Source organism: Aquarana catesbeiana, linkage group LG09, assembly GCF_042186555.1.
Source record: "Aquarana catesbeiana isolate 2022-GZ linkage group LG09, ASM4218655v1, whole genome shotgun sequence".
Lineage (NCBI taxonomy): Eukaryota > Metazoa > Chordata > Amphibia > Anura > Ranidae > Aquarana > Aquarana catesbeiana.
This window is the reverse complement of record NC_133332.1, coordinates 117,381,449-117,406,771: the sequence shown is the minus strand read 5'-3', so window position 1 is coordinate 117,406,771 and position 25,323 is coordinate 117,381,449. Positions and strand designations below refer to the sequence as shown.

At 42.7% G+C, this 25,323-nt stretch overlaps 1 protein-coding gene across 2 annotated transcripts in view; it reads left to right on the top strand.

The window, feature by feature from the left end:
- GPC3 (glypican 3) overlaps positions 1–25,323 on the top strand; it is a 1,010,059-nt gene that overhangs the window by 672,729 nt on the left and 312,007 nt on the right. For both annotated transcript variants that reach the window (XM_073599177.1, XM_073599176.1), the window contains one exon: positions 18,546–18,666. In XM_073599177.1, the coding sequence (XP_073455278.1) occupies positions 18,546–18,666 (121 nt within the window). The remainder of the gene's footprint in view (positions 1–18,545; positions 18,667–25,323) is intronic.

Here is a 25,323-nt window from a genome sequence, read left to right as displayed (position 1 = left end):
ATCAATCAAAGTCAGCTAGCCAACCAGGAGAGAGATGGGGTGGGGCCAGGTCACGGCTCTGTGTCTGAATGGACACAAGGAGCTGTGACTTGGCTCGGGTGCCCCCATAGCAAGCTGCTTGCTGAGGGGGCATTCGACAGGAGGGAGGGGCCAGGAGCTCCAGCCAGGGACACAAGAAGAGCAGGATCAGGGCTGTTCTGTGCAAATCCACCGCACAGAGCAGGTAAGTATAATTTATTTTTATAGAAAAAAAATAGACTTTACAATCACTTTAACATGAAAATTATATCTTTATCCCTTTTTTTAGATTGGGGGGGAGCCTCCCCCTCTCATTATGTCACTTTCCTCCTCTTTGGGGAATAAATATTATTTACTTGGTTGATATGATAGGGTTCTAGGATGTACACCTTTTTTATATATGTTTATAATAGCACAGAGTAGTGATAATAGTATGTATGTAGTGGTAAAGATATGTGATGTACAAAAAAAAACCCCTCAATGCACAAAAATGTCAGTTCTACTGCATTTTGCAGCATATTGTAATGCACACTGAAGATGTCAGAGTACAATAACCGCCAGAATTAGTGTCGGTGAACATTATAAACCATCATCATTGGTGTCAGGGGACACATTAACCCCCAACATTGATGTCAATGAGTGCAATAATAACCCCAAACATCGGTATCAAATGCATTAATATCCCCCAACACTGGTGTTAGTGGACAGAATAATAACCCCCAGCATTAGTGTGAGTGGACACAATAATGACCCCCAACATTGGTGTCAGTGAGTGCAAAAATACCCCTCAACATTGGTGTTAGTGGACGCAACAATAACCCCCAACGTTGGTGTCAGTAGACAAAATATTAATCCCGAACATTGCTGTCAGTGGATGCAACTTTAACCCTCAGCAATGGTGTCAGTGGACATAATAATAACCCCAGCATTGGTGTCAGTTGATGAAATAACCCCCTGAATTGGCGTAATAACCCCCAGCATTGGTATCAGTGAATGCAATGATAACCTCAGTATTGGTGTCAGTGGCTGCACTAATAACCTCCAGCATTGGTGTCAGTGGCTGCAACAATAACACTCAACATTGGTCAGTGGAAGCAATATTAACTCCCAACATTGGCGTGAGTACTTTTAACCCCCTCCTCTCAAATGAAAAGGTAACCTAACATTGTACACCTTCCCTTAGGTCCCCAATGTGCTTACCTCTGTGGGGGATGGGTTGTCAGTGCCCATGTAGCCAGTGTAGTGCTCCAGGGATTTGAAATCCCTGCTTGTCTGTCTTTTTTCTGCAGTGCTTCCGGAATGGATCAGCATTGCACTTTGCAGGCGTTGACCAATCAAAATATTTCTGCTGCAAAAAGAGGGAGAAGAGCAGGGTTTTCAAATCCCTGGACCTCTATATCAGCTACGTGGGCACTGACCTCTCATCCCAAGAAGGTGGTAGGTACAGTGGGGACCGGAAAGGGATGTGAGGAGGGTGTATGGTGTTAGTGCACCTTGGGTGGGCCTAGACGTGTGTCCGAACACACCTGAGCTCATCACTGCTCATAAGCAACAGTATTTTGAAATTGGCTGTGTCAGATCACTGGTGTCCTTTTGGGATCCTCCAGATAGTTTGTTTTTATGGGATAACTAAATTGTTGATCAAATTTGTACTGTCCCTGAGTCTGTGCTATGACATTCGTATGATATTGTAACTTTATTAGATGTAAACCATGAGGGCACTGTGTACAGTTTTACACAACTGCAAGAGAAGTTTGAACTACCCTGCAACTTTCTCAATAGATTCTTACAACTCTGTCAGGGTTTGGAGACACAATATAGACAAGTGCAGGTACTTGCCCCCATTCCACCCCACCAACCCCCCCCCCCCCCCCCGATTTCAGTTGTGTTTCCCCTAGGCAACCCATGGACATTGTCCATTGGGAGAAACGGTCTGCACTGGCTAGTTACATCTCTCAAGGCTGACAGTCTCTGACAGACCCCAGCCAGCAAACTCCCCCACCCCCTGCACAGACAGGAGAGGAGAGAGAGATCGATGTGCACTGCTTCCTACTCCCGACCAGTGCTGTGCCTGAGAAGATGTGTGGGTGGGAAAGTTGAAGCACTGCAGCCGGAAACTACATGGTGGCTGCAAGATTGATTCCTGCCTGAGCCACCAGACCAACCTGGGGTGGGTGAGTGAGCTCTGTACTATGACTGAACTCTCCCTCCCACCCCCCCCCACACACACACACACACACACACACACAAACACACAAACACACAAACACACACACACACACTCACAGTCTGTTCATGTCCAGTTAGCACTCGGGGATAACTTAGTACTCGGGAGATGGCTGACAATCTGCTAGTTAGAGTAACTGATGGGTTTTTTACTCACAAGTTTGTGATTTCTCTGTTTTAACCCCTTCCCGCCCAGCCTTAGCATCCCTTTGGGGGCTTGTTTACATATATTTTGGTCTCTGAAGAGCAATCTGAGTTCAGATCGCTCTTCAAAGAGCATTTCGCAGGCAGTGAGGAGGTATTGTATCACTCCTCACCACCTGTTTTAACCTCTAGAACTCCACACTAGTATATTGCAAAAGCGTGCATTGCATGCAGTTGTGGGATGCCTGCAGAGCAGCGCCATTAACTTGAATGGGACGCAGTTAGCAGGCGCTGTGCCCACAGAAAGCTACTGAGGGTATCATTTCTGCTACAGACAGGAAACAAAATGTCACAGTGGCAGCGTGTGTACACCACAGCCCTGTGTTGCCAATCATCTGTAAATGTAGATTTTTCATCTCTGAACCGCACACCTGAGCCAGCCTATTAGTACTGCTGGGCTTGTCCTCAGATCAGGCACCAGGGCAGATCCAGGTGTGCGCCTGCACAGCGACATCATGGTGCTTATTGGGCATGGCTTATTTTCACACGCCCCACCAGTTTGGGCTGAACCTGGCAATTCACTAATTGTCTGGCTCTGCAACTGCACAGTTCAGATCCAGAGACAAGGGGATTATTTTTAAAGCCTTTTCACACCATCCATGCGCCAGTGGTGAAGGTATATCTAAGGGGGCACTCTGCCAGACTCTGATGTAAGGGGCGATACTCTGCTGTAAGGTGGGACTCTGATGTAAGTTGGTGGCCCTCTGGGGTCACTAATGTAAGGTGGGACTTTGGAGACACAGATGCAAGGGGGGACTCTGGTGTATAGGGGGAATGCCAGGGACTTTGAGGTAAGGAAGGACTCTGATGTGAATGTGGCGCTCATCCTGACTGCTGTACTCTATATGTTGATTTGTTTATTGCTTACTCCTAACTCCTGTATGCTGTACATTATGCATGCATAGACCTGACCAAGGTGTTCATTGTCTCCACTGTTGGTTTTAATGAAGTTCTTCTTCCCACTTGTGCTATAGCCAAAAGACAGCTACAACAGGGGCCTACTTTGCTGGGAGGACGTCAATGGACATTTCCCCGTGATCTCTGTGCCCCGAGGTCCACTGCGGCTTGTGGGTGGCGCACTCTGTGATCACTGATTCCTTCGGACTCTACTGATCACAAATCTGAGTAAAGGGCCAGTCACACTGGTCCTTTACCACGTGACCAGCTGTGTCCAATGACAGCTGATGACAGATTATTATTATACAGGATTTATATAGCGCCAACAGCTTACGCAGCACTTTACAACATGAGGGCAGATAGTACAATTACAATACAATTCAATACAGGAGGAATCGGAGTGCCCTGCTCGTTAGAGCTTACAATCTAGGATGTAAACACAAGCCAGTTATCGGCTTGCCTCATGCTGACAGATTACCGGCTTGTGTTAAAGGGACATGAACGCTAATAATCAGGGCACTGATTATCAGTGTCCTGATTATCAGTGCAGTCCCAACAGTACCCACCAGTGCTGCCAACCAGTGCTCATCAGTGAAGGAGAAAAATTACCTGTTTGCTAAATTTATAACAAACTATGAAAAATGTTTTTTTTTCTCAAAACTTTTGGTATTTTTTTGTTTAACCAAAAATAAAAAACCCAGTGGTGTTTAAATACCACCAAAAGAAAGCTCTATTTGTGTGAAAAAAGTGATAAAAACTTCATATGGGTACAGTGTTGGATGACTGCGCAATTGTCATTCAAAGTGTGACGGCACTGAAAGCTGAAAATTGGCCTGGGCAGGAAGGTGGTAAAAGTGCCCTGTAGGCAAGTGGTTAAAGTAGGCACAGACCATTAATCAGTCTTTTTTTTTTTTTTTGTTCAACCAGCGGGGGTTATCATTTCATAAAGAGTAGTCCAGAAATATTATTTGTTATCCCTTGATTTTTGCTTTAGGGGTTTCCAAATAACAGACGGTAACCTCTATATGTGATGGACCTGCAGGATGCTAGGTTGTTTTTGGGTCCAAGTGTTTGCCCTCCTCTACAAATTAATTGGGGCTCATTTATCTAGAGATCCATGGTTCCCCCCCTTTATACTTCAAACCTCCCAATCTCACTAAAACTCAATTTAAATTGGCACATTATGTACTCTTTGCTTTCACAATAACATTTGCAAGGCTAGATGGTCTTTACACCAATTAACAATTGACTAGTACCCTTACCAACAACCACAAAAATAGTAGTGAGATCTGGGACTCTTGGGTTGCCCCATCATTCTAACCTCCTTTTGTGACCTATGACCCCCCTTTCTTTTATTACTGCCTCTTTATTATGTGCCAGGCCTCTCTTCCTACCCTCTCCCCCATTTCTCTCTCTTTCCTCTAGTATGGGTGCTACCTTTTTATCTGCTACTTTTCCTCCTTTTCATTCTCTCTATGAGCAGCCATTTACCCGTAGACTCTTTGGTCTATCTTGTCCATACGCATGTGGTATATAGCATTAAATCTTTTGTTCTGGCTTTGATTTCTTCCTTATTGGCCCAGGGTGTGCTATAATAATGACGCCATATCTTTACTCCTTCTTGCATTGTGTTTATAGGACACATACTGTAATTGACAAAATGTTGATTACAGTATTACTCCTGTTTTTCTCTTTTACACACAATGTGGATTGTTTGATTTGTGTAACTTGTTTAAAGCAATAAACATATTGAAATAGAAGTGCTTTTTGTTAGATATTCATCCAAGCATACCTGCATGTATGTGCACAGATCCACACATATAAAAGACTCCTTTTCTTGCATACATGCTCACACCTTCACGAACACTAGCATTCTTACACATGCGCACAAATACACTTGTGCACGCACACAGAAGCGCCAATGCAGACACTAGCACCTTCACACTTGCACAAAAGCATGCATGCATCTGCACATTTCCACTCACTGGTACTTACATATATGAATGCACTTGCGCAAACTCTAGCACCCTCGCACACTCACATAAGCATATATGCATGCACAATAGTGCGTTTACAGATAATTTGCCATCTACATGAATAAAGGACTTTTACAACAGTAGTGTCATGACAGCAACAAGAGAAATTAGGACCTTGTAATAATGGAATGCCCCTTCACAATTTCCATGATAATCAATTACCTCATTTGTTTAAATGCAGTAATGAATCCTGATAAATGACTGTTTCGATTTTTAAACAAGATTGTGTTACAAATAAATGGGAGCTGAAGCTTCAAATAATGATACTGAAAAAGCTATATGACTTAGATTAAATGGGAATGATGCATAAGCAGTAAAAAATTAAAAAAAAAAATTAAAAAAATTCACATCTACTGTATGATGTTCTAAATAGAATCTTTAATCTCTGCTACTACTGACCAGTGCCACTGGGTGGCACTCTTAGAACAATTCATTGTCCTGGAAGGTTAGCAAAAGCTGATGCACTTTTCATGCAACAGAAGTTTAGGGTATGGAATAACCTTCTGAGAAGGAACTTGAAACATCTCAAAGATGCTGAGTGTTAAACATAAAAGAGTAACTCAGTATGCTTGTGTGAGTGAATTAAAGGAGGAGGGACAATGAGGAATGGAGAGGTCTCAGTTGGCTTAGGGTAGAGATAACCTAGGGCAAGGTGCTTGCTTAATTTGCAAAAGATTCAGATTAAAAAAATAAATTGCCCCTGTTCCCTGTATGTAGTGGATGTTCACTGTATAGTTTGTAAGTAAATGATACGCCTCTAAAGTTACCATTTCTACTCAAATTATATCCATCAGTGAATTATCTCAAAAGTTAACATTTTCTCTCAATTTATATTGAATAGTAAATTATATTGGTTTTGCCTTAATGTGTGTTTGAAAGGAATCTGTTGTTTATATTTTTAACTTGCAAATGCATGCATGTTCATGAATGGGTACATTAAAGGGTAACTCCACTTTCATGGGAAGAAAATTAGCAAATAAAAAAAATATATATAGTTTATACAATTGTGATACAAGTAATATTGTAATTGAATGTTCTTAAAAATGACCTTTCCTTTTCAATCTCCAGCTCTATAATTTTATGTAAAATGTAATGCAATATGGCGACCTGGATGCTTTCTCTACACAGAGAGTGTACAGAACGCCCCCCCAGAAATGTAATTTCTTGCTTGAGTGATTGGCTTACTGATTTTCTCAGAAATCTGCACTAAGATACAAATCAGATTTTGAGCATTCCCTGCAACAAAAATGTCATTTTTGGTCCGATACTCCCAAAGGGAAATCACATCTGAGGCCTGACTCACACCTATGCAGGTTGCAGTTTGCATATTCTAAGTGCATTTTGCGTTTTTCAATACACATATTTGATCCACTGAAGTCTATAGAACCAAAAACCAGAAAAAAAATCCCTGGCCTTTTTCCGTAAAATGCAGAGATGTGACTACATCCATAGGAAACCACGTTAAATGGACTGTAGTGTGTTTCTGCAAAACTGAAAACGCACTAAAAAAGGCATAGGTGAGAACCAGGCATAAAGGAATGCAGACCCTGCAATCTCCTCATTAGAGTCCTGAAGGTGCAGTAGGTGACTGATAATTATAAAACTACTCCCATACAGATTCACTGAGCTCATGGCTCACAGCTATTTCTTCAGAAAAACAAAAGGTAGGAACCTGCAACAATGGTTGTTAAAATCCTTGCAATGTACACAGATCACCCAGAGGGGAGTGTGTTTTTTTGCAACAAAAGTAGAGTTACTCTTTAAGGCCACATGGCTTTTAACCTCAGAATGATTCACAACACAGTGGCATGTTCTACTGCTGAATAAGACCATATTTTCTTCCTAATCACAAGTGGTGACTGATAAACAATAACACACTAAAATCTAAGTTGCCACTATCCACAAATTACAGACATGTGAGGAACTTGCTCCTGATACCTCTGGGGAGCACCTTCTGCTCTTAAGCAGGCACTCTGGCTTTTTTTCTGACCAAGCATGTTGCACTCAATAGCAACTATAGGTTAGCTAAACCAAGCAATTTTATTTAAGAAGTTAGTATGAGCACACACTCTCAGTGTCTCACCACCAGCCACCAATATGGGGTTACACACAAATCATCTTGCATGTTATCTTATTGTTTGGCAGATGAGGTGATTTTCCTTACACAGCCAGAATTCTATCTGGCAATGAGATCTGTCTCTGCCTACAATAACTTCAGACACTGCAATCAGATTGGCTGTCTCATTCTCAGTCAGCCTACTACTGCAATACGGAGGATACAGGATTTCAGGCTCACTGTCAAGTTCTCACATACCTGACTGATGAGCCCAATAGTGCAGAGGAAGGCCTCCCTTACGTATCTGACTCGCGGTCCCTGGTAGAGCAGACAGGTGGCACGGGAGTGCAGAATGGTATGAGTGCCTGGCAGGATCAACAGCAGATGGGTCAGATGGCCGGCACAGCAGACAGGACCAGCAGACTGGTTGGTCAGTAGACAGGTGAGCAGACTGGATGGATCAGCAGACAGGTGAGCAGACTGGATGGATCAGCAGACAGGTGAGCAGACTGGATGGATCAGCAGACAGGTGAGCAGACTGGATGGATCAGCAGACAGGTGAGCAGACTGGAAGTATCAGCAGACAGGTGAGCAGACTGGATGGATCAGCAGACAGGTGAGCAGACTGGGTGGATCAGCAGACAGGTGAGCAGACTGGATGGATCAGCAGACAGGTGAGCAGACTGGATGGATCAGCAGACAGGTGAGCAGACTGGATGGATTAGCAGACAGGTAAGCAGACTGGGACTGAAGCTGGATGGCTGCAGTAGGTAAGTATAGCAGACTGGAGGAGAGTCTTGGAACTTCAGGCAGGCCGGGTCGATAATCAGGCTGGCAACAAACGTTGCTCTGAGGAGCAGGCAGAAGGAATCGTCAAACAAGCCAAGGGGCAGGTGCAGGCAGATAACAGGAACAGTCTCAAAACAAGCGGGGTCAAACGGGAGCAGATATCAGATCTTCAGGAAACACATACACAGAGCTTCAGATCAAACAGAAAGGACACAGAGCTGCCAGGTGTTTAAATAAGGCAGCCTGTTGCCAATCACTGAAATCAGCCTGGACTAAGTTAACCCTTAGGTGGCAGATCCATGACATTGCCCCCTCCTAAAGGGCAGCCTCTGGATGCCCAATTGGGCCAACTTCACATCATGGGATCTCTTGAAGGATTGCATTAGTTCTTTAGCATGAATATTGCTTTCAGGCTCCCAAGAGTTATTTTCCGGCTCATACCCCTTCCATTTAATTAGATACTGAACCTGATTGTACCTCCTTCTACAATCCAAGATTGCCTCCACCTCAAATTCCTCCTCTCCATTGACTATTACAGGCTCCGAGGGACCAGTACTTCATTCAGGGAAGGGATTCGGAACAGCAGGTTTCAAAAGAGTCACATGGAAGACGGGATGAACTTTAAGTGAATCGGGTAATTCCAGCTCATAAGCTATGTCATTGATCTTTCTCTTTACAGGGAATGGGCCCATAAACTTAGGGCCCAATTTTCTTGAGGGGCAAGCCATTTTCAAGTTCACTGTAGACAACCATACCTGGTTGCCAGGTTCCAGAATTAGTTCTCCTCGTTTTTTCCTGTCAAAGATCTTTTTATTGTACTCTTGTGTTTTGGTCATGGTCTCTTGTAATAGTTTGTTGTTTTTAGAGAAGAAATCTATCGTTTCAGACTGCAGGGATTGAGCATTCAGGTATGGTACTAGGCAGGAAGGACGGGTGATAGCCGTAATTAGCAAAAAATGGAGTTTGTTTGATGGCAGAATGGGAAGAGTTATTATAAGCGAACTCGGCAATGGGGAGTAAAGCGACCCAGTCATCTTGTGAGAACGAAGAAAAGCAACGGAGGTAGTGCTCCAGGGTCTGATTGGTTCTTTCCGTTTGCCCGTTCGTCTGAGGGTGGTATGCGGAGGAGAAGGCCAATTCGATCTCAAGGGACCCACACAGAGCTTTCCAAAACTTGGAGGTGAACTGGACACCCCGGTCAGACACAATGTTGGCTGGGACTCCATGGAGCCTTACAATTTCTTTGGGTGTTCCTTTCATGGGCAAAAAATGGGCCATTTTGGACAGCCTGTCCACCACCACGAAGATGGTAGAAAAACCCTCTGCCGGAGGGAGTTCCACAATGAAGTCCATTGAGATCATTTTCCAGGGTCTCTCTGGAACGGGCAATGGCTTCAGTAAACCCCAGGCTTTTACCTTGCTGTTCTTGCTTCGGGAGCAAGTAGTACAAGACTCCACATAACTCTTACAGTCATCTACCACCTGAGGCCACCAGAACGTGCGTTGTACCAGTTCGGCCGTCTTCAGGACACTGAAGTGCCCAGCCAGCTTGTGGTCATGACAGAGCTCCAATACTGCCACCCTTAAGTCCTTAGGTACAACAGTTTTACCTTCATGCCACAGTAGGCCATCCTGTGCCTGTAAGCTGGTTTCAGAAGATGAAGCAACCTCAGCAGAAGCCTGTTTGATTCAGGATAGCAGATTCTCCTGTAGTATGAGAAAGTTTCCTGAGGGAAGGATGGTGTCTGGAAGTGTGGACCTCTCAGAGTCGTTGAACATACGTGAGAGTGCATCTGGTTTTGTATTCTTCGACCCTGCCCTGTACGTTATATGGAATGAGAATCTAGAGAAAAAAGTGCCCACTTTGCCTGCCGTAGTTTTAATCTCTTTGCTGTTCTCAGATATTCTAAATTCTTGTGGTCCGTATAGACCAGAATGGGATGTGCTGCACCCTCAAGTAAGTAACGCCATTCTTCTAATGCGGCCTTGATGGCCAAAAGCTCACGGTCTCCCACATCATAATTTCTTTCCACTGTAGATAATTTGCGGGAAAAGAAAGTAACTGGGTAAAGTAGGGCTTTAGCTCCTTGCCGTTGAGACAGCACAGCCTCTACTGCAACTTCTGAGGCGTCAACTTCAAGAACAAATGATAAGGCAGGGTCAGGGTGCTTCAAGATGGAGGCTGAAGTGAACAGTTTTTTGAGGGCTTCAAATGCCGATTGCACTTTGGGAGACCAAAGGAATCGGGTTGCTTGTTTAGTTAGTTCGGTAATGGGGGAAATAATCGCAGAGAACCCCCTAATAAATTTCCGGTAGAAGCTGGCAAACCCAATGAAGCGCTGAACCCCCTTCTTGTCCACAGGAGCTGGCCAATCTAAGATGGCGGCGACTTTCTGGGGGTCCATCTTGATGCCTTCAACAGAGATTATCAGACCTAAGAACTTGATACACTGAAGTTCAAATTCGCACTTCTCCGGTTTGGCGTAGAGGCCATGCTGCCGGAGTCGGGTTAGCACATTTCGGACATGCCTACGGTCATCTACTGTGGAGGAGAAAATCAGGATGTCATCCAGGTACACAATGACGTACAAGTCCAGATAGTCACGAAAAATGTAATTGACAAAGTGCTGAAATGTGGCTGGCGCGTTGCATAACCCAAAAGGGATGACTAGGTATTCGAAGTCTCCGAATCGGGTACGAAAAGCTGTCTTCCACTCATCTCCTTCTCGAATATGGATTAGGTTGTATGCTCCCCAGAGAGCCAGTTTAGTGAAGATGACTGCGGTTCCCAGTCTCTGAAACAGTTCGGGCACAAGAGGCAGTGGGTAACGGTTTTTGACAGTAATCTTGTTCAATTCTTGATAGTCTACACAGGTGCGTAGTGAATGGTCCTTCTTTTCAACAAAGAAGATGCCTGCGCCAGCTGGAGAAGTAGATGGGCGAATAAATCCTTTCTTAAGGTTGTCATCAATATAGTCCTTCAGCGTGCCCAACTCAAGCTCGGTTAAAGGGAAAATCCTTCCGAAGGGGACCTCAGCCCCTGGTAACAGTTCAATAGGGCAGTCGTAGGATCTATGGGGAGGAAGGGTCTCTGCACCCTTCTTACTGAACACGTCCAGAAAATCGTGGTATGCTACTGGGATTGATTGGCGTAATTCAGGATCCGTGTCAAGGCAGAGTAAGGGTGAAGGGTTGATTGAATGTTGCTGGCAATAACTTGAAGGAAATTTGATTTCTCCAGTGGCCCAGTTGATGTGGGGATTATGGGCCTGCAGCCAGGGCATACCTAAGATGATGGGGAACAGAGGTGATGAAATGGCATCCAGGCGTAAAAACTCTTGGTGATGGGAAGCAATGATAGCCAGCAAAGGGACAGTCTCCTGTGTGACTGGACCAGATTTAATGACAGAGCCATCAGCAAGATGTACGGCTAGTCTCCGGGTCTTTGGTTGAAGTGGAATGAGGTGTTTGGCTGCAAACGTCAAGTCTATGAAACAGCTGCAGAAATCAATTATGACAGATACCTGGATACTCTTTCCTGGGAGCTGTAACATGATGGGGAGAGCAAAGTGAGAGGCTTGGTTAGGTAAGACAGGAACATGCATTGAAGAGATTGAAAGGCACTTACGCATCTTTGCAGGACAAGACCTCACATAATGTCTGGGTCCCCCACAGTACATACAGAGGTTATTGATTCGCCTGTGCTGTCGTTCCTCCGTGGTGAGAGAGGGACGAAGCAAACCCAACTGCATGGGCTCGGAGGAATCCGGAGCCGGAGCAACTGGAGCGGAAGTAGTCTGGCTGGAGAAACTGGGAACTTTAGGTAGCATCCAAGTTGGCCGATATTGACCTATGGATCTTTCGGAGCGACGTTCCCTTAGACGTCGGTCAATCTGAATTGACGAAATAATAAGTTCGTCCAGAGATTGGGGTATCCCTACTCGTGCCAGTTCATCCTTTAGAGGATCAGATAGTCCCATCCGAAATTGGTAACGAAGGGCCGCATCGTTCCAATTGGTATCAGAACTCCAACGCCTGAACTCGGCCACGTAGTCCTCTGCCGCTCTGCGGCCTTGCTGAAGTGCATGTAATGCGGCCTCAGCAGTGGCAGTCTGCTGGGGGTCCTCATAAAGTTGTGACATAGCGACAAAGAATGTGATGAGGTTGTTTAACGATTCGGCCTTTTGTTCCAGAAGGCGATGTGCCCAGACTTGGGGTTCACCGGTCAACAGGGAGATAACGAAACCCACTTTAGTTGCTTCCAGAGAAAAGGTGCTGGTTGTAGGGCAAAATAGAGTTCACAAGCATTACGAAAGGCTCTGTATTTGCTACGTTCACCCGCAAATCTTTCGGGCGTGGGTACCCTTGGTTCTTTTGATAACATCACTACTGAAGGTGTGAATGAGATACCAGCTGAGGTAGTGCTTTGAGGGTTGGCGGGAGATGACAGAATTTGAACTTGTTCTTCCAGCCGAGTATATACCTCTTGTAGATCTTTAACAGCTTGTGTCAAACCCGCCAGGTGTCGGCACAGTTCTTCCATGGGGGAGGTTCCTCGCTCGGGCTCAGACATGGCTGTTTGATACTGTCAAGTTCTCACGTACCTGACTGATGAGCCCGATAGTGCAGAGTAAGACCTCCCTTACGTATCTGACTCGCGGCCCCTGGTAGAGCAGACAGGTGGCACAGGAGTGCAGAATGGTATGAGTGCCTGGCAGGATCAACAGCAGATGGGGCAGATGGCCGGCACAGCAGACAGGACCAGCAGGCTGGATGGATCAGTAGACAGGTGAGCAGACTGGATGGATCAGCAGACAGGTGAGCAGACTGGATGGATCAGCAGACAGGTGAGCAGACTGGATGGATCAGCAGACAGGTGAGCAGACTGGATGGATCAGCAGACAGGTGAGCAGACTGGATGGATCAGCAGACAGGTGAGCAGACTGGGTGGATCAGCAGACAGGTGAGCAGACTGGATGGATCAGCAGACAGGTGAGCAGACTGGATGGATCAGCAGACAGGTAAGCAGACTGGGACTGAAGCTGGATGGCTGCAGTAGGTAAGTATAGCAGACTGGAGGAGAGTCTTGGAACGTCAGGCTGGCAACAAACGTACAAGAGGAGCAGGCAGAAGGAATCGTCAAACAAGCCAAGGGTCAGGTGCAGGCGGATAACAGGAACAGTCTCAAAACAAGCCGGGTCAAACAGGAGCAGATATCAGATCTTCAGGAAACACATACACAGAGCTGCAGATCAAACAGCAAGGACACAGAACTGCTGAGGTGTTTAAATAAGGCAGCCTGGACTAAGTTAACCCTTAGGTGGCAGATCCATGACACTCACAATGCAATCTCATACAAATGAACAGTGATTTACAGCCTAGCATAATATGCACTGATTACACAATGCATCTAAACACACAGTAGTCCCACAACAGTCTCTTCAGATTAATGTGTTCTTTACAGCAATCCAAAACCAGCATAATCGTTTTTATCTTTAATATCCTTAGTCCAAAGTTGCAGAAACACATTAAAAAGATGAGAAATGCACAAGCAATTGTATTAAAAATAGTGTAGCGCTACCCTTGTAGGGGCAATCGGTATTAACCTCTTGACCTCCGGTAGGTTTTTTTACCCCCTTTATGACCAGGCCATTTTTTGCTGTTTAGCACTGCGCTACTTTAACTGGTAATTGCGCGGTCATGCAACACTGCACTCAAATTAAATTTGTATCATTTTTTTCAACTAGAGCTTTCGTTTGGTGGTCTTTGATCACCACTGCGTTTTTTTATTTTTTGTGATATACACAAAAAAGCAAGAGTTTTGCCTTTACCTTCTGCTACAAAACTTTTCCATGAAAAGAATAAAAAAAATCTAATTTCTTCATACATTTTGGCCAAAATATATTCTGCTACATGCCTTCGATACAAAAAATCCCAATAAGTGTATATCGATTGGTTCGTGTGAAAGTTATAGCCTCTACAAACTATGGTACAGTATATATATTGGAATTTTTTTCTTTCTTATATATTACTAATGGCAGTGATCAGCAGCTTATGATGGGACTGCGATAGTGCAATCTAAAACGAACTGATGCTGGGGGGGGGGCTCTGACTGACATCACCAGTGACACTAATACAGTGGTCTGTGCTAATAATATAAACGGTCACTATACTAATGATACTGGCTGGGAAGGAGTTAACATCTAGGGCGATCAAAGGGTTAAATGTGTGCCTAACAATGTATGCTGCTTTTTACTGCGTATCTTTTTTTTCTTTATCGCTGCTTTGCAGAGATGAAACAAAGAGATTGCTCCCTCTGTACAGAGCCCTGTGTTGATTGTCAACACATAGCTCTGGGCTGTGATTGCACACAGCCGATCAGCAGGTCCTGGCTATGAATCATTGGCTGGGACTTGCTGACAGACTCCTGCTGTATACAATCACAGCGGGAGCCAGCAGGTGGGTGCCCTAAATCTGGAAACAGGCAGCGATGTATGGATACATCTCTTTGCCTGTGCGGCTGCCCGTCCAAAGTACATTGTGAGTGGGCGGTCCACAACTGGTTAAAGTATTCTTCCCTAAAAGAACAGAGACTGTCTACCACTGGTCCATTCACACCAGCTCTAATAACACAGTCTAGGCCTCCGGATGTATTTTTAAGATTTATTGCTTGAGGAAACTTTAACAGGAAAGGGGTTAGGGCATGGGATACTCCAAAACTATTAGTACTTAGCTGTTAGAGGCCAATCTTCTCTTTAAGCATCTGGGAATAATGGACAGTCTAAGGCCATAGGGCAAGTCTCTTTGGCATCTGGTTACCCTGTACCACTGCACAGCTATTGGTACCCAATGCAATCTCAGGAACACTGCACAAGAAAGGAGAGCACTCTTCTCTAAGCTTGCAGTCCAGGGAATTGCTGAGGATGGTGAATGGCCAGTATCTGAGACCCTATGAGAGCAGTCTCAGTCCAAGCTACTTCTGGCACATACAGTATATCCTAAAAGCACACAGTCACCAGGAATCAATTCAAGGCAGTGTTAATTTTGTCGACAAAAATATTTTCGTCATCGTTTTCGTCAGCTGCATGTTTTCAGTGACAAAAACTAAACGAAAATAAAATTAGAATTAAGTCAATTGATGAAAATGATGACAAATCAATTCCAATTTTAATTTCGTTGATTAAAATCTAGTACTAGTTAAAAAAACTATTTAAGCTTTTCTCTAGAATTTCCAAACTCATTCTATAATTCTGGAGTAAAAATCTAATATTATCATTTTTGGTATTAGGGAACATGCACTACAGACACAGATTTACTGTTAATATTTAGTGTCTTTATAAATAAAACCAAAATTTTGCTTTTTGACAAACGGAAGTGCAACTTAAAAAAAAAAAAAGTCAGGAAGTGCACAGGGCAGGGTGCATTATACTTTGGGGATGGCGAGGTGACCTGCAAGTGGTGATGGGGAGGGAAGTAAATGGGAGTGAGGGTGTGTGCAGGGCAGAGAAATGGACTGGTCTGGGGAGGCTGTTATTTTAAACAATGCTAAGCATTGCTGCCTTGCTGGGAGGGGAAACACTCACCATGTCACATCCAGATAGACATAAATACGAAGGAGGAGTTCCTCTTCTGTGGTTTGCAGAACTCTGTGGAAGCACACAGTCTCCATTTCTCAGCCAATACAGCTTGCCTATAGAGTCAGGGGGCTGGGGCTTAACAGGCGGAGCTCAAAGGAAAGCAAGGAAGGAAGTTTAGGTGGGTGTACTGGAGATTTTAATCGACTAAAATGTACTGCAAATTTTAGTCAACTAAAGAACGACTAAAACATTTTCGATGACTAAAATACAAATAAAACTAAAATGGGCTTTTAGTCAAAAGGCTAACTGAAGTCTAAATTTGACATAAAAATGAACAGTGATTCAGGTCCATTGCGCACTCACAAGTCCCCAGGATAGCTACCACCTTCTAGCCTTCTCCAGACACAACCCAGTGAGTGAGACAGTTCTTCTCTCAACCAGATCCTTTTGGTGAAGTCCTGCAGTCAGTTCCAGAAAACTTCCAGGTCCCTGCTTTGCCACTGCTGAGACCTCACAGAACATTATCTCTTCTCTATCTGTATGTGAATGATGGCACTGTATATATTAAAGAAAAAATCTAAGTAACTTTTTCCTAATCAATATAGTGCTGTCATATGACCCAGCTCTTTCCCAGCCTGTCTGCAGGGAACATAAGCAGGAGGAGCTTCTAGTCCGCTGTTGATCGTCACATGTTCAAAGTAAAAAAAAAACAGCCGTTGGTATACAGAGTAAAAATAATAAATATCTATAAACTGTTTTAACCACTTAAGGACCAGCCTCGTTTTGGATTTTAGGTGTTTACATGTTTAAAACAGGTTTTTTTGCTAGAAAATTAATTAGAACCCCCAAATATTATATATGTTTTTTTTCTAAGACCCTAGAGAATAAAATGGCGGCTGTTGCAATACTTTTTTTGCACCGTATTTGCGCAGTGGTCTTATAAGCGCACTTTTTTTTGAAAGAATTCACTTTTTTGAATAAAAAAATAAGACAACAGTAAAGTTAGCCCAAGTTTTTTTTATATTGTGAAATATAATGTTACGCCAAGTAAATTGATACCCAACATGTCACGTTTCAAAATTGCGCCCGCTCCTGGAATGGCGTCAAACTTTTACCCTCAAAAATCTCCATCGGCAACGTTTAAAAAATTCTACAGGTTGCATGTTTTGCGTTACAGAGGAAGTCTAGGGCTAGAATTATTGTTCTCGCTCTACCGGTCGCGGCGATACCTCACATGTGTGGTTTGACCACCGTTTTCATATGTAGGCGCTACTCGCGTATGCGTTCGCTTCTACACGTGAGCTCGTCGGGACAGGGGTTTTCTTTTTAAAAAATGTATTTTTATTATTTATTTTACATTATTTTATTTATTTTTACACTGTTTTAAAAAAAAATCTCACTTTTATTCCTATTACAAGGAATTACAAAAAAAAAAGTCATTGAAAAAAATGACATTGAAAAAAATATGCCTTTGAGAGGCGTGGGCGGAAGTGACGTTTTGACGTCCCTTCCGCCCAGCAGTGTCATGGAGACGAGTGGGCGCCATCTTAGACTCACTCGTCTCCAGGCACAGAAGGGAGACTGATACGATCGCCTCCGCCGCTACCGACGGCTCCGGTAAGAGGCGGAGGGCACCGGATCACGGCGGGGGGGGGCCCCTCTCCTGCCACTGATAAAAGTGATCTTGCGGCGAATGCGCCGCAGAGACCACTTTTATCAGAAAGCCGGCCGCCTCATGAAAACGAGGATACCGGGGTTATGGCAGCTAGCTGCTGCCATAACAACGATATCCACCGACAAACTTTGAACGTACATCGGCGTGCGGCAGTCCGGAAGTGGTTAAATTGCCATACAAATATATACGGTATTCGAAATCAAATCTTTATTATTTTTTGGCAATAACATGGTGTCTTAGAATAACAGGGGGGTGAAGCCTCCATCAATCAAGATGTAATATCCCCCCAGTTGTGTTTAGCTGATTAGTAGGCATGAAGGAGGGAGGGAGTGGGCTGTCATTTACAACTGTGTATATGCTCACATGTGTGACTCTATAGTCACACGGGCTGCTCCGATGTAATAGTGAGAAAATAAAGTCTATAGTTTTTAAAGAAGCTGCATAAAGTTTTTTTTTTTTAAAGTTAGGTACAAAACATTGTTTCCTATAGTCTCCATGCTTTTCTCATTACATTCCACATTTGTGGTCGCCCATCGGGAGGTGAGTGAGCATGGTAAACTCCTTGGGCACTAACAACACATAACCATTAACCTTTGGTAGCACGGGAATGGTGCATTATTGTTATTTGGCCACTTTGAGACACTTTGTCTTGCTACAACATGCTCAGCTGAGACGTTACAGACAGGCTAGAAAACCTTGCCTGACAACTGTTGTTTTCCTCCTTACAAGCAAAGGCTTGAAGTGTTTGCAGCAGCCTTATCCCGGCCCCCTAGGAGCTTAACTGCAAACAAGCAGCAGCAGTGACAGTTCATGCTTAGAGATGCGCCGGCAGACACAGATACCTGGGCTTGGTAAGACTGTGCATGCATGTGTTAATGCCTTAGAATTTCTATGGTACAGATTTAAAAAATTTGACACAAAAGTGGCATAAAAGTGGAGAAACAGTGGAGATTCTAATGTTACAGGAGTGTTTTTTTTTCCTTTAACCTTGCCTGTGGAATTTCCTGTGCTGGCAGCATTAAGCAGATCAATCCTAACATCTTTGTGATCTGTCAATATTCTTTCAGGTTCAATCCTTACACAGTGAAAAATGGCTTAAAGGTTCAAACAAGCAACCAAGAAGGGAAAGCCAGGAGTACTGAACCCGTAATTAACCAGATCATTGATAAATTGAATCACGTCAATCAGGTAGGTGAAAAGAAAACAAAACGCTGCTTAACTGAATATTAAACAGTCAATACAGTGTCAGATTGGGAAGGCAAGATCATTCATTATTTTTACTTGTATGCATGTTTAAGAGAATTCCCGGAGATGGAGGATTGTTTTCTGTTTTCATTGGACTGTTTGCTTTTCGTCACAAATTTATGTAACATTCAATAAATCTATTCAAAACTCACGCTGAAGTACTACATCAAAATGAAAATGAAAATGAAAATAAGACTGCAGCCACTGTGCAAAAGTGCTACAACCTTAAAAGTGATAGAAAGTATAAAACGGCGCTGGCAGCCTATATTTTACAATACACATCCTAGTGATTAGTGCCATATACATCAATGTGTTTGTGACATATAAAACAAAATACAACAACATTATATATAATACAATATGCACAAATCTGTAAAGTGCTTGGTGCTTCTATAAAAGTGTAATGGTGCTCCAAAACTTTGCAAAATGTGAGGTGACTCCACTCACCAAAAACAATAGACCCTCAGCTTCGCAGTCTGGGATCAATTGGAATTTTTTGGATCTCACCATATATAAAGAAAATGGAAAACTATTTACTAGGACTTTCTTTATGGATGTAGATAGAAATGTCTATATTCCATTAGGCAGTTGTCACCACCTTAGGTGGCTAGGTGGCATTCCAAAAAGCCAGATGATGCCCTGGAGGAGGGACGAAACGCGTCAACGTACTTCCGGTTCATGCTAACTATTGACGCAATTTCCGCCTCCATGGAACACATGCCATACAGCGGCGAACTCAGATGTTTTTTTACTGATGCCTCTCTTTGCCAAATATCCTGTAAGTGGCGCTTGTAATGCGCTTGATAATTTATGTTGAGTGGTATTTCACTATGAGCTTTTTCTCTATTTTCCCATCTATGAAGTGTGACATATCCTTTCTGTCATAAAGCACCCTCTTGGAAGAGTTTGTTGAGGAACCATCCTACATACCCCCATATCAATAGATCACTGCCTTTTTTGATCACAGACTGTGAAACTGAGAGTCTATTGTTTTTGGTGAGTGGGGTCACCGAAGGGGGAGTCGCCTCACATTTTGCAAAGTTTTGGAGCACCATTGCACTTTTTGAGAAGCACCAAGCACGTTACAGTTATTATATATAATTTTGTTGTATTTTGATTTGTATGTCACAAACACAATGATGTATATGGCACTAATCACTAGGATGTGTATTGTATAATAGAGGCTACCAGCAACATTTTATACTTAAAATATATACTTTATACTGTATATATTTTATACAGCTAGCCTTACACCAGTCTTTGAAGTATGGAAGTTGTATTGTATGTGGGGTGGAGAGTTTAAATTAAGCCAGGTTGTTTTTTCTTTCCCTGAATGATCTTTCTGGGCCCATGCATATTTGAGGGATATGACAGTGTTTATGTAGTAATCTCATTAAAAAAAATTGGGCAGACAAATTGTAGATGACGCCCTGGAGGAGGGGCAAAACACGTCGACGTACTTCCGGTTCGGTTGTTTGGTTTTTTTAACCATCCTCATTTGTTGGAAGCATTGCTGCCTCTGAAATCTGCTCATGTAGGGGCCTACTTATTTCTCATCTTAGTCAACATCAGTTAATAAAGAAGAAGATAGTGGCCATGGATGAAAATCATGTAACACATTAGCATTATTGGGCAAACAGCAAACATGGTGGTGTTTTTTGAATTTCTAGATCAGTGATACTTGATTTGTTGTAGCCGTATCAGTGAAAAATGATAATTTATTGTGACAGGGCCACTTTAATCAGTTAGGGTCAGGAATGTGTGCTGGCATTTGACCACATAGTTTCATAGAAGAAGCTACAGTTGATATGCATTGGGAAAAGCCTGGAGACTGTTTCTTATAAGTGAGCATGTCAACGTCGTTGTAGTAAGGAGGGATGAAAGTCCTTTTGGTTATCAGATTACCTAACATCCAAGCTACATCAGATGCCTTTGACCAGCTTTATTCTGGGCTCTATTTATTATTTTTTGTGGCACCTTTTATCAGTAAAATTCATTGTCTACTAGAATGTTTCTTACCACACGTCTAAAATATTTATGTAACTGAGATCTTTCCTGCTCTTCAGTGAGAGGGTGCTAATTGCTTGTGTACTACTTCTGTCCCTTGGCAGAATTACACATGAAACAGTGGAGAGTCCAATGCTACAGGAGACTGACAGATGTCTCTCCTGGTTGTTGTTTTTTGGAGAGACAGCTGTGCATGTCTATGGTAAGGCCAACACCTTCTGCTGTGTCCTCCATAAATATCGACTACAGCTAACTTGTTATGTCCACTGCAGAATGGAGATGCTAGACACTCATTTGCAAAGATATTGCCATCATATTTCAAGATATGAAAGCAGGTGAGTATTTCAGCCTGATTAAAATAATTGTTCTTGGTAAAATTAAAAGGGACCCTTTTGGTATAGCAGTATGGCATGGGTCGTTGCTAACTTGCTCTGAATAGTACACCCCCCAAGACTGCTGTTTTTATCCTTCTTTATATGGTGAGGCATTGAGCATCTATCAGGGGCCAGGATGCAGTAGTAAAGCAGGGATAACGATGACAGCTACGGGGTTTGCTGATTGTGCAGTGTTTGTCTATTGATTTTCTTACTTATAATGAGGATAAAAAAAGTTATGTAGTTGTAATTTTTAGTAAATATGAAATACTGTCTATAAATATTTATTAGAATTCTATCCAGGCTACAACTGGAGCTTTAGGATCCTTTTTATGTGTTTTCATTTGTAAAAAGCCCTTTTTTTTTTTTTTTACTAAACTCTTTAGTTCAAGCTGAAATTGTAAGCCTGTGCGGTAAATAAACCAGAGGAATGATTAATTGGTTGTTGGGTGAAGTTTCAAATAGACAAAGCAAGATGAAGGAAGCTACCTTTATTCTGTCTCTTTTGATAACCAATGATGCTCTGGTATTTAATTGTAAGTTTACCTAGGAGAACTATCACTGTTTTAAAGAGCGGAAATGGCAAAATTGATTTGATTCAGGGTTTTTTCAGTGTATTTTGTAGGTTGATAAATAAAAAAAATGCTCATTGCATTATTTTGAAAGAATCCTCGGGTGCGTGTTTTCATGGGTGTCTAAAACTATTGCACAGTACTGTGTGAATGTGCATGTATATGTATGTGTATGTAGTAAACAAAAACAGTATATAAGATATCAGCAGCTGTTAAAAATGTATAGAACTTATAGATTTATGCACTTGGAGATTTATACTGTAGGTATTTTATAACAAGGTTTATCAACTATAGTCCTCAAGTACCCACAACAGGTCATGTTTTCAGGATTTCTCTCCGATGAAACGGCTGTGGTAATTACTAAGGCAGTGAAACAGATCAAATCCCCTGTGCAAAATAATGGTGAGCCTGAAAACATGACCTGTTGAGGGTACTTGATGACTGGCATTGAGAAACCTTGTTTTATAAGACTAGCATAAAGGCTTTTACACAGCCATAGAAACGCAGTTGCTTCACCCAGCCTGCTATACAATTGAATGGCTGTACGCTGCCGGATTCATGTAAATGCTTATGTTTGCATCAGTGTTTAAACATTCTTGTGTACATACTGGAGTACAACTCCTGCTGCACTTTTGGCCCACTCAGAAATAAGCCCTGCAGGTATCATAGACCCCAGCATTGTGATTGTGTCTCCACCTCCCTCTCCTCCTGGCCATTCACAAAACAGACAGCTCAGTGAATGGCCAACAAGGGGAGGGAGGCAGAGACCCAACCATAGTGCTGTGGTCTTTGAGCCTTTAGGCGTCTACACCTGAGCATACTTTTTCCCCTGCATGTAAACAAGAAGACCTGCTTAATGTAGGGGTCATTTTAGGAAATAGTTTTTTTTGTGCCCAGAGTGTGAATTAAAACAAAAAAAAAATAAACAAATACAATTGAGCTAAAACCATTATAGTATACTTTCAAGCAAAAAATCACATGTCCACCCTTTATCCACATAATCCCCAGAAAGTTGATTATAGTTTGCCAAGCCTAAATATCTCTAAACTTGTCCTTTGTGTACCTAATATAAATGCAGACATATAGACTTTTATATACATTTTATTTTATTAGCTTATAAGTGCAATTGCAAAAAAAAAAAAAAAACCTTTGAAAGTAGAACTACAAACATTTCCTTCCTGTGAATCAGTAATAAATAGCTGGAGCAATTAAACTAGTAAAACCACATGCCGCTGAAGTGATCCCTGCAGTTACAATTCTTTCCTTTTGTGGCATGGGAATCTAAATGGTATTTCTGTAAATGATGTGTATTAGCAGGTATCTGGCAATTCTCATCTGCTGTATGAGCTGTGTGGCTCTGCTGAGTCTAGATTTGGAATTTAAAGCTTAACCTGCATTGTTCTCCTATGAGTTAGAGGTAATTCATTGGTGGTTAACATGACCCTTTCACACAAACAGAATCTGAATAGAATGACCAATTACAAGGGGATTCCGTTCTTGGATTGTTTGATGAGTGTAAAAAAATATAGTGGAACATACATATCTTCAACTTTGTGTCTAAATTTTATTGTCCATCAGCTATGTTCTGCATCTAGACAGGTACAGCCTTTAGTAGCCCCTTATGGAGTTATTTAACTTCGCCTCGCCCTCTATTTATTTTGAGTTTGAAATACTTCCGTTCAAGGGAAGCTATAGTGCTTTTGGGTCAGTTTTATTTTTTTATTCATTTAAACTGATATTTAGTATGCGTTTTTTGTTATATGTATGTAGCACGGCCCCCTAGAGGGCTGCTCAAAATGACCTGCTCATCTGCACGTCCATGATCTGGTGAACCTTCCAACCCACCTGACACTCTGGGTTCTGACATCCTTGTATCACTGTATGGCAATAATCGAAAAACTCAATGTATTTAGGTTCTATAAATATTTTACTCTGACCAATAAAAGGGGAAGTTGTCAGAAAAGGAGGTAATAAATCTGCTGAGTTCAAGGCAACAGCGCCAACTCAACAAAAGAATTCCTCCGAAAGACACAAGACAATATTTTTACGACGTCAATACTATATATATATATATATATATATATATATATATATATATATATATATATATATATATATATATATATATATATATATATATACACTTCCTTTTAGAGATAATGTTACCCCCTAAATGGATGTTTCAGTTAACTGCCACACTATAAAGATGGAATCTGGCCAGCCTACACGCTTTCCTAGGAAGGGAGAGCAGGTCTAATGAAGAGTAATATAGGGGTCTTGCTATAAGTAATTGCAATAAAGTCCACGTTGCAGATCTGATGCTCTTCACCGGCTAATCGGAGCTCATTAACTGTAATCCATTTGGATATAGTGAGAACAGTAGATTCCTTGTAGAGATGAAAGCTAAAGGTGTCTGAGCACAGTGTTCAAATAATGCAGTAAAGTGTTTCATGGAGTAGAGATGTCTGTGCAAAGTGTCTTAATGTAGCGGTGGTAAAGAATGAATAAAAGTCGAGCAATTTCCCCTCTCACCAACAACCAGATCTCCCTGATGTCTTTAGATCAGGAACTCGTGTAGCGACACTCGTGCAGCAAATCCGCTGTCTCGATCTCCCAAAGTGAAGCTTGCCACACTCACCGACAGACAGGCAACTAGAGTGGTGCTGGAAAGGATGTCCAACAACGAACAACAGAGCTAGGCCCCTCAGGCCACGGGTTGGAAGTAAGACTCCGCGTGGTAGGCCGCAACCTCTCTCTCCCTGTTGCACAGAGAGGTCCATCTCGCGTCAGGCCCAGGAGGAAGAGACCCTCCGCACGGGCTTCTACTGCTTTTATAGCTAGTCCCAGCAATCTTCAGATGTCAGCAAAGATCCCTGGGACATGAAGTCCTGGCACACAATCGTGCAAAGCAAATATCTAACAAGGGAACTATTAGTCCCACAATCCTTTTATTTGGCACACAGATATGATGTCACTGGATACATTGATCCCTAGAGGGACAGACGATACTTTGAAATGCTAGAAGATAATGTGCTTTATGCTTGTAGTCCATATTGCTACATCCCTCCCCCACTTGAAAGTCTTTGGTCCCCAAAGATAGAACACAACCTGGAATCACTTTACTGCATTGTGAAAGTTAAACAATAAACTATCTAATAAACTAGAAGTTAACAGCTAATAACTGACCTAGTGAAGGGTAATCTCATAACAAATTATGTACATCAACAGGAGAAGAAGTCATATTAAGTTTATGACAGGCCAATAATAAGTTAGTGGCCCACCCAGTAGTGTCAGGGGGGTGAATCAAGGTCATCCTTTACTAAAGATTCGGTAAAGGAGGCAAGTGGGACTGATATGTCTCTGGGCAAGGGACTGAGGGTACTCGAACAGCCTCTGAAATGGGCAGCAAATGGTTCCGGTGCCAAGTCTTGAGGGGACTGGTCTTCCCTTCCAGCCGAATCTGATACACAGGGAGTCCAGACAGTCGTTTGCAAACAATGTAGGGTTGGGAAGGCCATCGATCAGCCAGCTTATGTTTTCCTGGTACCCCTAGATTACGCAACACTTGATCCCCAGGTAGTAGATCCTGGACCCTCATTTTAAGATAAAAGTTCTTCTTATTCCTTTGTTCTCTGATGGTGGAGGCT